A 12,938-nucleotide genomic window follows, 5' to 3' on the forward strand; every position below is an offset into this window, starting at 1 on the left:
AGAATCGCTGATTTTACATCACCTGCTGAAATGCAAATTCGCAGTTGATGTCGGACTACTGACGTGCGAGGCGACATTTCTTCATGAGCTGCTCCGGTTCCAAGATTGAGATTACATCGGGTGGTTGTAATTAACCCGAATAACCATAACTTTGAAGAAGCTGGTGGTATGCTTGAAGTCGGGATGGTTATTTGGGAGTTCCAAATTCTGGTATGAAATATACCGCGGGTTTGGGTCGCTTCGAGTCTCATGCTCGCTTGCTCTCGGCCTATAGCCAAGCTAGTCTCACGTAAATCTCAGAGTGTTCCCCAACCACATTTCTCAAAATTTTCACGAAATTTTTTTGCTTCTTCCAGTTAGATTTCAGCAAGTTCAGAACTTATTGTAAATAGTGTACAAAAAAAGGCCCACCAATGTCTGAACAAACTAGCACAATTCCAACCTCCTTCGGAGACTTGAACAAAGGAGTGTCCACATTGCCAAGCAACACTGTTCAAGAAACCACTGGTCCTTTGAACCCTTTTTACCAATATATAAATGATGTGTACACCACTATTGGCGAACACAGGAAATCATTGGGTTTGGTCAACCCTGGTACCATCGAAAACATAAACAAGGAAGTCAGTCGTGATGTTTTCTTGAACCAATATTTTTTCACCGGTTTAAGAGCTGACTTAAACAAGGCTTTCTCCATGTTCCCCGTTTTCCAGACTTCTCATACATTATCCATGGGTTCTCAAGTCTTACCAGCCTATGCTTTCTCCGCCTTGTACTATGGGGAAAAGACCTTCATGCAAGGTAATATCGATAACGATTTATCTTTCAGTGGTAGAATCAACTATGGTTGGAATGCCAATAACGTTTCCAAATTGACATTGCAATTAGCCAATGGTCAACCAGCTATGGTTCAATTGGAACAAGATTACCAAGCTGGTGATTTCTCGGTTAACTTCAAGACTTTGAACCCTTCTTTCTTGAACGATGGATTCACTGGTTTGGCCGTTGCTTCTTTATTACAGTCGTTGTCTAAGAAATTATCGGTGGGTGTTGAGTCTAGTTATACTAAACAGCCGGGTGCTCCAGTCCCCGAAAGTGCCATTTCTTACTACGCCAGATACAACAATGGTAACTGGATCTTTTCTGGTCAATTGTTGGCCCAAGGTGCTCTTATTGCTAGTTTCTGGAGAAAGGTCACCGACAAGGTTGAAGCCGGTGTGGAAACCCAAGTGTCTGCTACCATGAGACCAATCACCGACAACTTCAGCGGAACTCCAATTGGTATGGAACCAGTTATCGAAGGTCAAACTACTGTTGGTGCCAAATACGAGTACAGACAATCTGTTTACAGAGGTCAAATAGACTCCACTGGTAAAGTTGGCGTGTTTATGGAGAAGAGAGTGTTGCCAACCATTGCCCTTTTGTTCTCTGGTGAAATCGACCACGCTAAAAACAATTCCAGAATCGGAGTTGGTTTGCAATTCGAATCTGCTGGTAATGAACAAATAATGATGATGCAACAAGGCTTGGTTGACGCCAATGGTAACCCAGTTCCAGGTGCTCCTCAAGTTGCTTAAATAAGGAAATAAACTTTCATTAGATTATTACATTGTACATATACATTCCGCCCTTCATCACTTCATTATATTTATGTCTTGTATGAGTAAATTACCAGCCGAACAATCGAGAAGCAAATCCTTTGCTTCTTGGCCCTGGTTCGGCGGTGGATGCTTTTTTTTTGCTGAGAATCTTATAAACATCATCTGAGTTCAAATAAATGTTTTCCTTAATAGGTTGTTTGGTGCTAGGATTGTAGTTAAGACTGGTGCTCGGAGCCAATTTTTGATCACCGTATCTGGTATTTACATAGTCATTTCTTACGGAGCCAGTGGATGTCTTCAACGTTCTTGACTGTTCAATGGTGGGTAATCTTTGAGATGACCTGACCGACCTCAAGTCATCGTTCCGGTCATTTAGAATCTGCGATAAGTTTCTTTGGGTAATTGACTTGTAAATATTCTTGTATGTGTTGTTTAAATCACCGTTATTCAAATCATGCCCACTATGAACACTGTAGCTTGATCTCGAATAGGGAAATCGGGGAATGACTTCAGCATTGGCTTTGGGGTCAGGGTCCATCCAATTCGATTCTGAAGTATACAACTCGCTACGAGAAGATCTCCTGGATCGAATGTTGTGAGTTTTGTTGTATTCAGAAAGTGAAGTGGTTGGGAAATCATCACTGTCAAATGCCTTCTTGTAGTGTAACATCAGGTCCTCTTCTTTCTTTTCATCGTACATCAGGTGTTCTTTTCGTTTGAAATTTGCGGGTGCTTGAACGAATGAAGAGGATCTTGACATCGGACGCGATTTAGTGTAAGTGAAGGACTTGGATACCGACATTGACTCTTCATACTCATCAAGTAAAGAATCCATTGACGAATCTGATTTGGTATCATGACGAGCAGAATTTATCCTAGGCGAAGCATAAGGGACTAAAGGTCTTTTAGGCTTTGGATGATGGACTTTTATAGTAGTATTATTTATGCCTGGAACTTGACTTATACCAGCAACGTCAAGACTTGCTAACGCACTTGATAGCGACTTATCGGAGTCGACTCTGGAGATTAAGTTAGACATTGGGTGAAATTGGGAATTTAGCTGAGGTGGCTTCAAAGGAGAACCAAGCTGAAGGGAGCCACTTATGACTTGCCCATTTTGATGAGGAGATAATGGAACTGACGGTGGAGACTCGGGGATCTCATTTGATATGTGGTTCATATTGAAGTTTAGAACAGAATCTTCCATAACCGTTTTGGGAGTCACCGGAAGCTTAAAATCACCGTTTTTGTTGTTTTTGGGAGGGTCAGCACCAATGGTCAAGTTCCGATACTTTACGACTTGTTCGAAGGTATCCCCAAGGCTCTCTATTATCTCTGAATTATCCGAGTTTATGAAGATTTTCCAGTACCTTTCTGGGTTTACAAGTGGTAAGATGAACTGATTGAACGCAATCCTTAGGATCTTAAGCTTGGGTAGCAATGGGTATATAAAAGAAGGACCACAGGAGAGGTAAGTCACATCTCCATTGTGCAATTGAAAGATTTCAAATTCCCCATGTCCCAATAGTCTGCCCGAGGTAGCAGAAGCGCTATTCTTTGATTCTCCAATTTCTTCATCAAACACAAGAATCCGGGCGCTTCTGAACTTAAAAAGCGACTCTTTTTCACCAACGTGATTTGTTTTGAGTTTTCTACTGGTTTGCTCATGGGATGTATCGCCAAGGGTTGACAGGTTGGATTTGAGGTTTCCCTTTGCTTCATTAATAAATAAACCACTACTGATGGTATCGTCACTTTTTTTGTATCTCATTATTGTTTGCCTACGAGGGCTTATAGGATCTCGTGGACTTATTTGTAAGTTATGGACTGGCATCACTGGACAATCTAATTCTGGAGGTTTGGTCTCGATGTCAATGTTTGGAATAGGTTCGACTGGAATTGCAGCTTCTAGGGGAGCTGGAACAGGGTGTTTGTTCTTTTTCCTGTTGTTACGTTTCCTTCGTTTTTTGGCCTGGTTCTTTAATTCCTTAGCTGAAGGTTTATCTGTATCCTTTTGAGTGTGGAGGGTGTCGCTGTGAAAGTTGGCGGGAGGATTGGAATTGGGAGTGGCAGTTGTCTCGCTCATTATACCAAGGGGGGCAGAGAGCAATGGTTACTGGGGGTTCAGATATTCTAGGTAGTATCGTGATTTCAGTAGCTATTTTGCCATCAATAACAAAAACAATTAGGAAACAACTGAGGTAAATTATATTTGTTTATGGCAGTCCGCGATCAGCTGTAATTTTTCAGTGGAGACGCACCGTTGGTGCATGCGATTCTGGGGTTGCGAAAAAAAAGCAGAGGAGAGATTAGGACTTGATCATGTTGAAAACACAACAGAATTGGTGAACAAGGGGGAATCCTCTTGGAATCCTCTTCATTACTCAACTTTTATTTGACCGTATAGTTCACCTTGTGACTATAATTCGGAGTATAGACTCGATCTACATCAGAACATTGCCAGTATTGGCGAATAAAAACCTTAATTAGCAAAATAAGTACTCTATAAAAACCTGAAGGCAAATTCGATTCCTCGAAACAATGGGAATCTAACGAAGGATAATTTGATCGATTGTGAGGGGCCCTTATTACCCCTGAGTTAGGCGGCTCCTAAAACATGTCCTTCGCTTCTGAACGTAGTATGAGCAGTTGTATCAGTCGAGCTAGAAATGGCTACTGTCTCTGGATCAGAACTGAATATCGGCAGATAGGCCACGTATCTTAAATTGATCGCTTCTTGCTCACCAACGAAATCCACCAAGCCGTCTAATAATTTGATGAGTCCTGCTAATTTGTTCTCTATAGCCACAATGATCGACAGAGGTGGATAAAGAATATTCAACTTTCCGTAGGCCAACAAGTAGCCACTAGAAATACCTGCCAAGTGACCGAAGAACGACAGGCCCGGGAAGATGACGGTCACAATTGCCAATGACACGAAGGGAGAATACTTGGTAGGGAGCAGTATATCCGTACCATTGAGCGGAAAACGGAACAGCACTGGCTGGAACTCATGTTCTTTGACAGCAAAGTAGGTAACGAACAGGAAGATAATTCCCGATAATCCGATAACACGCGTGTTTGGATACAAAAAGCTTCCTAACAAGCAATATTGCAACCCAGCAGTGACCGCCAACAAATTGAGAGTTATTCCGGTGTGAACCGTACCATGTGCTCTTTCGAAGTGGCACATAGGGGCAGCAATGGCAAGAATGTTGACCAAATAATGGGTGAATCCGGTGTGGTAGAGCACATAAAATGATACTCGATTCAAATCGAATCGGAATGGAGCATAGGGATCTAAGGAGAAGAAATTGCTGAGGGCACGATTTGAGAAGGAATCAAGGAGTAAAAGGAGAAATGTGAATGGAATCAAACCTACTGTCAACGCGGGGTAGTCCTTAAGTTGGAAGTCCTGGGGAATTAACCTAGTCAATCTGTTGAGCAAACTCATTGTTGGAGGAAGGAAAAAAACAAATTTAGTGCGGCCAGATGAGGTTCATTTAATTGATCCTCAACTCTAGAACCCCCAACAGGACCACAAACACGTGTATTTTGTGAGTTTGACATTATATCATTACTATTTATGGGTGGAATTGATATTGTATATAAGCTAGCTTCAGTGGCTTCAGTGCTACTTGAAATGGGCTTCTACCTTCTCTTTAAACGTCTTCATCACCTCGAGTTTGCTCTCGTTGTTGACCCGAAGTGTCTCAATTCGTTCCACCCGGGTGTCTACACTCTCTGTTATTCCAGGAAAGTCTCTTAAATACTGTTTAATGTTGGCCAATTTGAGTCGTATTCCACCTACCTGGTTATCAAAGTCTTTGGCCAGCAAAATACCCGATTGTAAGTCATGTAGCACTCCAAATAGCTCGGGGATTAATTCTTGTTGGTGTAGTTTCTCTAGCTGATCGGGTTTAACTTCAGGTACGGGAATATCTATGTCCATGGCTATATCTGGAGACTGAGATTGAGCTCTGCTCTGGGACCGGGAGAGATTATTGGGTGAGCCTGGCAGACCATCCTTCGCAATGGCTTGCAATGCTTGGCCTGGAGAGGTGAAGTTGAACTCCTTTGGTGACAGCATTTCCCGTGAAAGGATATATTATGGCAAAGATTCTCAGGCAAGTAAAGCAGCGAAAAAATTCGTGCGAGTTGTTTACCTTAAATTGTTCAGACAAACTAATATGGAGGCAATCTTATCGGTATTTAACTGTTGTTTTCCATGTTTTCCGGATCTATCCTCACCATACTTGATAATCAACAACGAGAGATACAAAATCATTCGTCTTTTGGGAGAAGGTGGTTTTTCATATGTGTATTTGGTTTCCCACAAGTCTCATAATAATTCCCTATACGCATTGAAGAGAATAAGATGCCCCTATGGCTCCAACGATGAAGCGTACAAAAACGCCATGAAAGAGATCAGAAACCATCATCGGTTTACATATGCCAAAACCCCCTATATTATTCAATCAATAGATGAAGCAGTTGTTCAAGAAAAGGATGGATCTCGAACCATTTGTATTCTTCTTCCGTATTTTGAAAAGTCATTACAGGATATAATCAATTACAAGGTGCTAAATAATGAAACTATGAATGAGGAAGAGATTTTACGAATCTTTGTGGGGATTTGCCGAGGATTACAGGTAATGCATAAGTACAAGAAGGTCACCAGAGCTGCCAATGGAGACACAAGGTCCACCACGCAACTGGAGGATGAGGCAGACCTACTTCTACCAGAAGTCAGTGATGATGAAGAAGGACTCAGTTCCAGCGGTGCAGGCCTTGAGATGGAAGAAATGATTCCGTTTGCTCATAGGGATATTAAGCCCGCGAACGTGATGCTTTCTGCTGAAGGACTTCCTGTGTTGGTAGATTTGGGATCGTGTTCACGAGCTCGTTTAACCGTGAAAAACAGACAACAGGCATTAACCTTAACAGACTTTGCCCTGGAGCATTGTACTTTACCCTACAGAGCTCCGGAATTAATAGACGTTGAAACCAATGCTGAGATCACTGAAAAGACCGATATCTGGTCGTTGGGCTGTTTATTGTACAGCTGCTGTTTCGGGTTCTCACCATTTGAAAAGATGGAGATTGAACAGGGGGCCAACTTAACGGTGGCCATTTCCAACGGACGCTATTCTATTCCAGAAAACACGCACGACTACTCTCCAGATCTCATCAAAATGATCGAGTCTTGTTTGGTACTTGACAGCAAAGCCCGTCCTTCAGTTGATGAGTTACTTGAGATGGCTCTTGAGTCGCAACGCAGAAGCTAATGCGAAACAAAAACCGCGCTAGTGAAATTACCGCTTACACCACCAAAATCGACTCGTCAAGCATTAGGTTCTGGAGGTGGCATAGCGGGGGTCCTCCAGTGAAAAGCATTGAATTCTAAGATATACAAATGACGTTGACCAAATACCAACGTGGTGACTTAATGGAAGGTTGGAACGATTGTCCACCGGTGATGCTTCAAAAAAACATCAGTTCAACCAGTATGCTAGTTAACACCTCACCTACTCTTGTTCCCGAGACAAAACTCTACGCAAATGATATCGCTGCTAATGTTGATATTGCAATGGTTGTGGAAGAACTCACGTCTTTTCCTACGAGTATTCCTGAGAAGATGCTTGGACAGATCAAGGTGAAGTTGACCAAAGCATCCGAATCCATGAGTTCGGGCAGCAAACAGTTTGTGACAGAGGTTTTGGAGCAGATCAAAACCGGAGCAGATTCTGCCATTTTAAAGAGCCTGATTGTAGAGTATATGATGGTGAATGATGGCGTTAGCAGTTGGTGTGCCCCATTGAAGAAGTTGGTTGATAGCATAGATACGTAATAAAAGATCAAGAAAATGTATATTTGTTATGATATGATACACAGAGGAATATTTGTTGAGAGAAAGATAGTTGCAGCCAAAAGCATTAAATCAACAACTTTTTTCTCTTTCCGATTTGGGCCTGGAAACCAGTCTTAATAGACGATACCGATCTGGTGGAACCACATGCATTACAGCTCAAAAAGTGTAATCTGTTGGCAGATTCTCTCTTCAATACCGTGTTCATAGACTTGCATGTCTTACAAGTGACATACTCGATGATGTACCTTCTTAAAACCGATTCCATTTGCTTAGGTTGAAACTTACCTCTCAAAACCAATCTCTTTTCACCATCAATCGAACCCGAAGTACCCAACTCGGCGAATAAATATTGTATCAAATGCTCGGGGTTTCTTTGTAAGACAGTGGCAATCTCTTGGACGTTGGCAAACAAGGTCTTCTTTGAACCTTCTCTTTGACATACTGGAGGAGGAATTCTGAATTTAGGTCCCGATCTGGCTCCAGCCAATTCTGGGTTATTCTCTTTCAAAATGTTGAAGAAACGGGATAACAACTCTTCATATGGCAATCCTCCCAACTCTTGGGCTGAAACAGTGGTGGTTTCTTCTTCTGCTGTAGGGGTAGTTTCTTCAATACCAGCTTGTTCTAATTGTTGTTCAAAGTCAAGAACATCGGCAGCTTTGACAGACTTCTTCTTCTTCTTCTTTAAAGTCAAGTCGGCGAACTCAGCTTCCAAGTCTGCTGGGACAGGAGAGGATTTAGAACTTTGTTCTTCAACAGGCTTCTTTGCCTTCTTCTTTTTCTTCAATCCTGAGAACAAATCATCAGTGTCGGCTACAGCTGGGCTTCCTTCGGTAGAAGGAGCTTCCTCTGTGCTCACAACTTTCTTCTTCTTCTTCTTCAAGCTTGGATCAAATCCTAAATCACTCATGATGGTAACTATAATGTGATTAATGTAAGTTAGTGAGTAATGGCCGAACCTGAAAAAATTTCATGGAGCGACGCGCACGACTGAATCTGAAAAATTCTGGTTACAGCATGGAAACTTATTGTGTAAAGGGCTTTATCTTCTATGTAGTATACAAGGGGGAAATGAGGTAAAACGGATGAGAAATGCTTGGTGATATTGGAGTGATTTATGAAACAGACAAGTTTTTGATTTTGGTAGCGAGACCTTTAGAGTCTTCTTGTTCTGCTTCTTTAGCTCTTTCTTCTGCTTCTTTAGCTCTTTCCTCTGCTTCTTTACTTTCACTTCCAGGAGCGTATGTAATCTTGGATTCTTCTTCCCCTTCTTCCACCTTAAAGTCACTTTCGACCGAGTACTTTTTCAAGAACCACTGTTCGATTTCCTCTTGATCGTTGTTCTCAGCTTCGAACATAACATCACGCCCAGCCAGATTTTTGGCAAACACATCCCCTTCGTACTTATCTGTTAACAATTTGAGTACTTCTAAATGTCCATTGAATGCGGCCCAATGTAATGAGGTGTTTCCGCTTTCATTTGGTGCGTTAACCAAGATTTGGGCATCTTCTTTAGAAACAATAGATAACAAGTAGTCCAACACTTCGAGGTGGCCATTTGCTGCGGCCATATGAATGGGAGTACTCAAAGTTATATCGTCCTTGATTTTGAGTAGTAATGAAGGGGATATTTCATCGAATATTTCTTTCAAGGTATCCAAGTCACCTTCTCTAGCATCATAGATAACTGCATCCATTTCCTCTTGGGAGAGTTCAACAATTTCAGTACCCGACATCCTAGTGTATGAATATACGGAGGTCTATGTGAATATATCTGTAAAGTGCAAAAAACTAATAAGGAACAAACCTTTTACGTTTTGGGTCGTTTTAAAAGTAATTCAGAAACTTTTGACAATCGCATCGAGATCAATGCGACTTTGCGATGAGCATGGTTTAAAGAGGAGAATGTGATAAATTCTGTAAATAGCCTTGAATAGTAAGGAATTGGAGGAGGTTTAGGGAGCAGTGTAATATCCAAGATAATTCAAGGGCTTTTCTGCTGCCTTTTTTATTATTTCAAAGGAGAAATTGGTGATAGTGCAGTGGTTGCAAATTTTGTATTCTTCAAGTAATACTTGAACTATGGTACCCCAATTACTGATTATAGATTGCTTGCATTCTCTAAAGTTACTCCAAGATTCATTAATCACACCATTTTCATGTCAAGCTGAAAATAGTACAAAAAATGAATACTTCAGGAGCATACGCCTGCCCAGTACATGACCTCAACCCCTAGTAAGAGCACAAAAGAGGACGAAAGCATCAGGAGTTTCAGAAATATCCAATTATTTGCTCGTAATCACAAATTTCTCCTATATTTCGTGCTAGCAAAAAGGAGTATCCCTCTACCTCCACTGCACTTCTACAATTCCAATTAAATCGCATCGAAAAATGCGAATACAACTTATCTGATGGCCAAACAATACCATAATGCCTCCAAAGATTGAAGAAGTGTCCGGGAAGTCACTGACAAGGAAGCATAATCCGTTTGAGCCCAAGCCAAAAAAGACAACCATACGAAGGGATGCAAAGGAAATATATGGGGCTGATGGAAAGAGGAAGGGCCTTCACAAACCTCAGTACACTAAAGGATCTCCCTTGGATAAGCTGTTTTCACTATTGGAAGATGTGTTACAAGGAACTTTAGATGATATAACGCTATCAGTGCTAGCCGAAAGACTTAAAATTCACTCAGAAGATGAATTTGACGTTCGGTATTCAGTCATTTCAAGGCTACTTGATTTCCTATTACAAATCCAAGAACAGTCAGGGAAAGAGAATCAACCAGACAAAAATCTCATAAACATATCTCTTCATGATATCAAGACATTTAGCAAGCTTGTGAACATGATCATTATCCATGGCGTTTACCCTGGCTTAGCCACATTCAAAGTTGGTATCCCCTTGGCAAAGCGTAGGCTCAATGAGTTCTCGAAGACTAAAAAGCCCATAAAAGTTGAACGGATCCCTTCAAATACCACAGCAAAGACGTACACTGAAAGATTTGGAAAAGAAGAGAAATTGCTTAATCTACTCTATTCTAAGTTCAAAAGCTTGTTTGAGAAGGAAGGCGATGTAAGGGACTTATTGACAAAGGGAACTGGATACTCAGATTTCCTTACTATTTCAATCACCCTAATAACTTGTCCATACTTCAACAACAACAAAAAGGCATTGGTAGAAGAGTTTGAGAGTTTGGTGGTTCAACTACCGGGGACTTATGAATTGTTCCAAACTTATTCTTTGCTATTATCTACTCCATCGCCTGCTTATTTTAAGCAATTTGTCATGAAAAAACTACAGACTTTGCACTATGATGCTCCTAAGAAGGATGGAGTACTTACTTTAGTTGAGTTTGTACTTGGTTTACGTGAAAATGAAGATGTTAGTGTTGAAAGGTTTGACCATGTGGCCAATGTCATATTGGCCAAACCGAAACACATATCTACCGTGCACTACTTTACTAGTATTGGAAATCAATTATACGATATTCTTGTTAATATCAACCGTCCTCATGTGACTAGTTGTATTGGACATGTTTTGGAAATGCTATGGGTAAGAAACAAGCTTGTGGTCAATGACTTCTTCCTCAAGAGGCTCTGGGACAATTTGAATCCTACAATTGAGGACAAACCAGACGATGGAGTACTCGTTTCAGAGAAGGATTTCAACAACGCTATCAATGTCCTTATTTCATTGACAAAAAAGTCCTTATCACCTGACTTTTCCCAGTATGTCTTTAACCCGATCCTATTACCTCTATGGAGATACTTTGTATTTGTCTTCGAGTCTAAGAAGTCATACGAAGTTCTACTTAATATTTTGGTGGGGTACTTTGTGACAACTGGTCAGTCTGATGACATTAATAAAGATATTTATGGGTTGGATACGATCTCCAAGAATTTATTGTTCAGTACCGAAGACTGGGAATTTATGTGGGGTCCAAACAACTTGCCTCAGATTACAAAGAGCAAATTTGTCCTACAAGAGGACAGGGACAAGAAGATGGTTAATTTTTTCTCCGATTTGGACACTGGGAGTGAAGCATACATTGAACTTCTAAAAAACTTGGATGACGCTCTTGTTTCAAAGGTATTCAAAACCTTGTTACGCAGATGGCTTAAACTTGGAAATAATAAAGACGTTTTGGATAGCCAAGGACACAATCCGTTTATTGTTTTAGTCGATTTGAGGTTAATTGAGTCTATTGGAAGCCAGTTCAAAGAAGACATTGCCAAAACTCCAATAGACATGCTTCAAATCGTTGATGAGTTTTTATCAGCCCAGAAAAATACCAACTCCAGGGGTAGAAATGACTTGAATATAGTGAAAGACTCTGATGATGAGGACTCTGACGATGAAGAGAATTTTGATAGTGATGTCAATTCTGAAGCAATGCCAATATTGTTTCAATTATTGTCAGCTATCCTCACGGACGTATCTGAAGACGACATCACAGAAAATTGTAAAGTTTTATTGAAGAAGGTTCTTTCAAGTCTCAAAGTATTGAGCAAGCATAGTAACCCCACTATTGTTCTGAGCTTGAATACTATCAAGGCTTTGGCTTCCAGAATAAGCTCTATGCTCGCAGGTGATACTCCTGTTACATCTGAGAAGGATTTACACAGGAGAACTCTTGAAAGGGCAATAACTAGCTTAAATGACCCACTTGTACCTATACGAGCACATGGGTTGTATTTATTAAGAGAGTTAATTGAAGTCAAAAGTGATGTGATCTCGCTTGACTTTGTGATAAACCTTCATTTGATTCAATTGAAAGACCCAGAGCCATTCATCTACCTTAATGTCATTAAAGGTCTTGAGAGCTTGATAAATTTGGGCAAGCTTCCAGTTATACAAATCCTTGTAGGTGTCTACACAAATGAAGCTGGTAACAATGATATTGATGAAAGGCTAAGAATAGGTGAAGTGTTACTTAGGTTCATTCAATCTTCCAACCAGCTATTTGCTGGAGAAATTGCGGAGACTATTGTGAGCGCAACTGTGTCGATGATCAGAAGGAGCGAAAGTGGGCCCAAGAACCAAGATAATAGAATCAGAATGTCTTCTATGTCTTTATTGGGAGTCTGTTGCAAAGTTAATCCCTTGGGTATTTTGTACCAATTATCTGATATCTTGGATTGTGCCATTGGTATATTGACCTTGGAAACCGGAAAAGATCAAGCCATCATGAGAAGGTCAGCAGTTGTTTTGATACATGATCTTATACTTGGAACTTCCGATACTGAAGAAGTTCCTTTCCCAGAAGAGTACAGAGAGAAGGTTTTAAATACCTTAAGGTATATTTTGGAAACCGACGAAGACTTATTAACCAGAGAACAAGCACAAAGTGTTCTTGATGATATCGAAGAGTTGGTGCAACTCGCTTATCAAGAAGCTAGAGATAAAATGGCTTCATCAAATTGACAGCTTTTATAATTACCCTATATATCAATTAATATAAACAA

General features: G+C 40.7%; 8 protein-coding genes across 8 annotated transcripts; 4 read left to right on the top strand and 4 right to left on the bottom strand. All coding sequences in view use genetic code 12, as the record gives it.

The window, feature by feature from the left end:
- Positions 1–413: 413 nt before the first annotated feature.
- Positions 414–1,574, top strand: TOM40 (translocase of outer mitochondrial membrane; the record flags this gene model as incomplete). Its single annotated transcript, XM_006684668.1, has 1 exon — positions 414–1,574. One exon carries the CDS (start codon positions 414–416, stop codon positions 1,572–1,574), a length of 1,161 nt encoding a protein of 386 aa, XP_006684731.1.
- A 91-nt stretch (positions 1,575–1,665) lies between these two features.
- Positions 1,666–3,684, bottom strand: INP1 (peroxisomal inheritance protein 1; the record flags this gene model as incomplete). The annotated part of the gene is made up of 1 exon (XM_006684259.1): positions 1,666–3,684. The coding sequence occupies one exon, from the start codon at positions 3,682–3,684 to the stop codon at positions 1,666–1,668; it is 2,019 nt and encodes a 672-aa protein (XP_006684322.1).
- A 513-nt stretch (positions 3,685–4,197) lies between these two features.
- On the bottom strand, positions 4,198–5,688 carry RBD2 (Putative rhomboid protease; the record flags this gene model as incomplete). The annotated part of the gene is made up of 2 exons (XM_006684258.2): positions 4,198–5,026; positions 5,237–5,688. 2 exons carry the CDS (start codon positions 5,686–5,688, stop codon positions 4,198–4,200), a joined length of 1,281 nt encoding a protein of 426 aa, XP_006684321.2.
- A 100-nt stretch (positions 5,689–5,788) lies between these two features.
- Positions 5,789–6,886, top strand: ENV7 (Serine/threonine-protein kinase env7; the record flags this gene model as incomplete). Its single annotated transcript, XM_006684256.1, has 1 exon — positions 5,789–6,886. The coding sequence occupies one exon, from the start codon at positions 5,789–5,791 to the stop codon at positions 6,884–6,886; it is 1,098 nt and encodes a 365-aa protein (XP_006684319.1).
- A 221-nt stretch (positions 6,887–7,107) lies between these two features.
- Positions 7,108–7,449, top strand: PSN45_003469 (uncharacterized protein; the record flags this gene model as incomplete). Its single annotated transcript, XM_006684255.2, has 1 exon — positions 7,108–7,449. One exon carries the CDS (start codon positions 7,108–7,110, stop codon positions 7,447–7,449), a length of 342 nt encoding a protein of 113 aa, XP_006684318.2.
- Positions 7,450–7,534: 85 nt separating this feature from the next.
- Positions 7,535–8,380, bottom strand: SUI3 (translation initiation factor eIF-2 beta subunit; the record flags this gene model as incomplete). The annotated part of the gene is made up of 1 exon (XM_006684254.2): positions 7,535–8,380. One exon carries the CDS (start codon positions 8,378–8,380, stop codon positions 7,535–7,537), a length of 846 nt encoding a protein of 281 aa, XP_006684317.1.
- A 205-nt stretch (positions 8,381–8,585) lies between these two features.
- On the bottom strand, positions 8,586–9,206 carry YAR1 (ankyrin repeat-containing protein; the record flags this gene model as incomplete). Its single annotated transcript, XM_006684253.2, has 1 exon — positions 8,586–9,206. One exon carries the CDS (start codon positions 9,204–9,206, stop codon positions 8,586–8,588), a length of 621 nt encoding a protein of 206 aa, XP_006684316.1.
- A 694-nt stretch (positions 9,207–9,900) lies between these two features.
- On the top strand, positions 9,901–12,897 carry PSN45_003472 (uncharacterized protein; the record flags this gene model as incomplete). Its single annotated transcript, XM_006684251.2, has 1 exon — positions 9,901–12,897. The coding sequence occupies one exon, from the start codon at positions 9,901–9,903 to the stop codon at positions 12,895–12,897; it is 2,997 nt and encodes a 998-aa protein (XP_006684314.1).
- Positions 12,898–12,938: the final 41 nt, after the last annotated feature.

This window comes from Yamadazyma tenuis, chromosome 4, assembly GCF_029203305.1.
Source record: "Yamadazyma tenuis chromosome 4, complete sequence".
In the NCBI taxonomy this organism is placed as follows: Eukaryota; Fungi; Ascomycota; class Pichiomycetes; order Serinales; family Debaryomycetaceae; genus Yamadazyma; species Yamadazyma tenuis.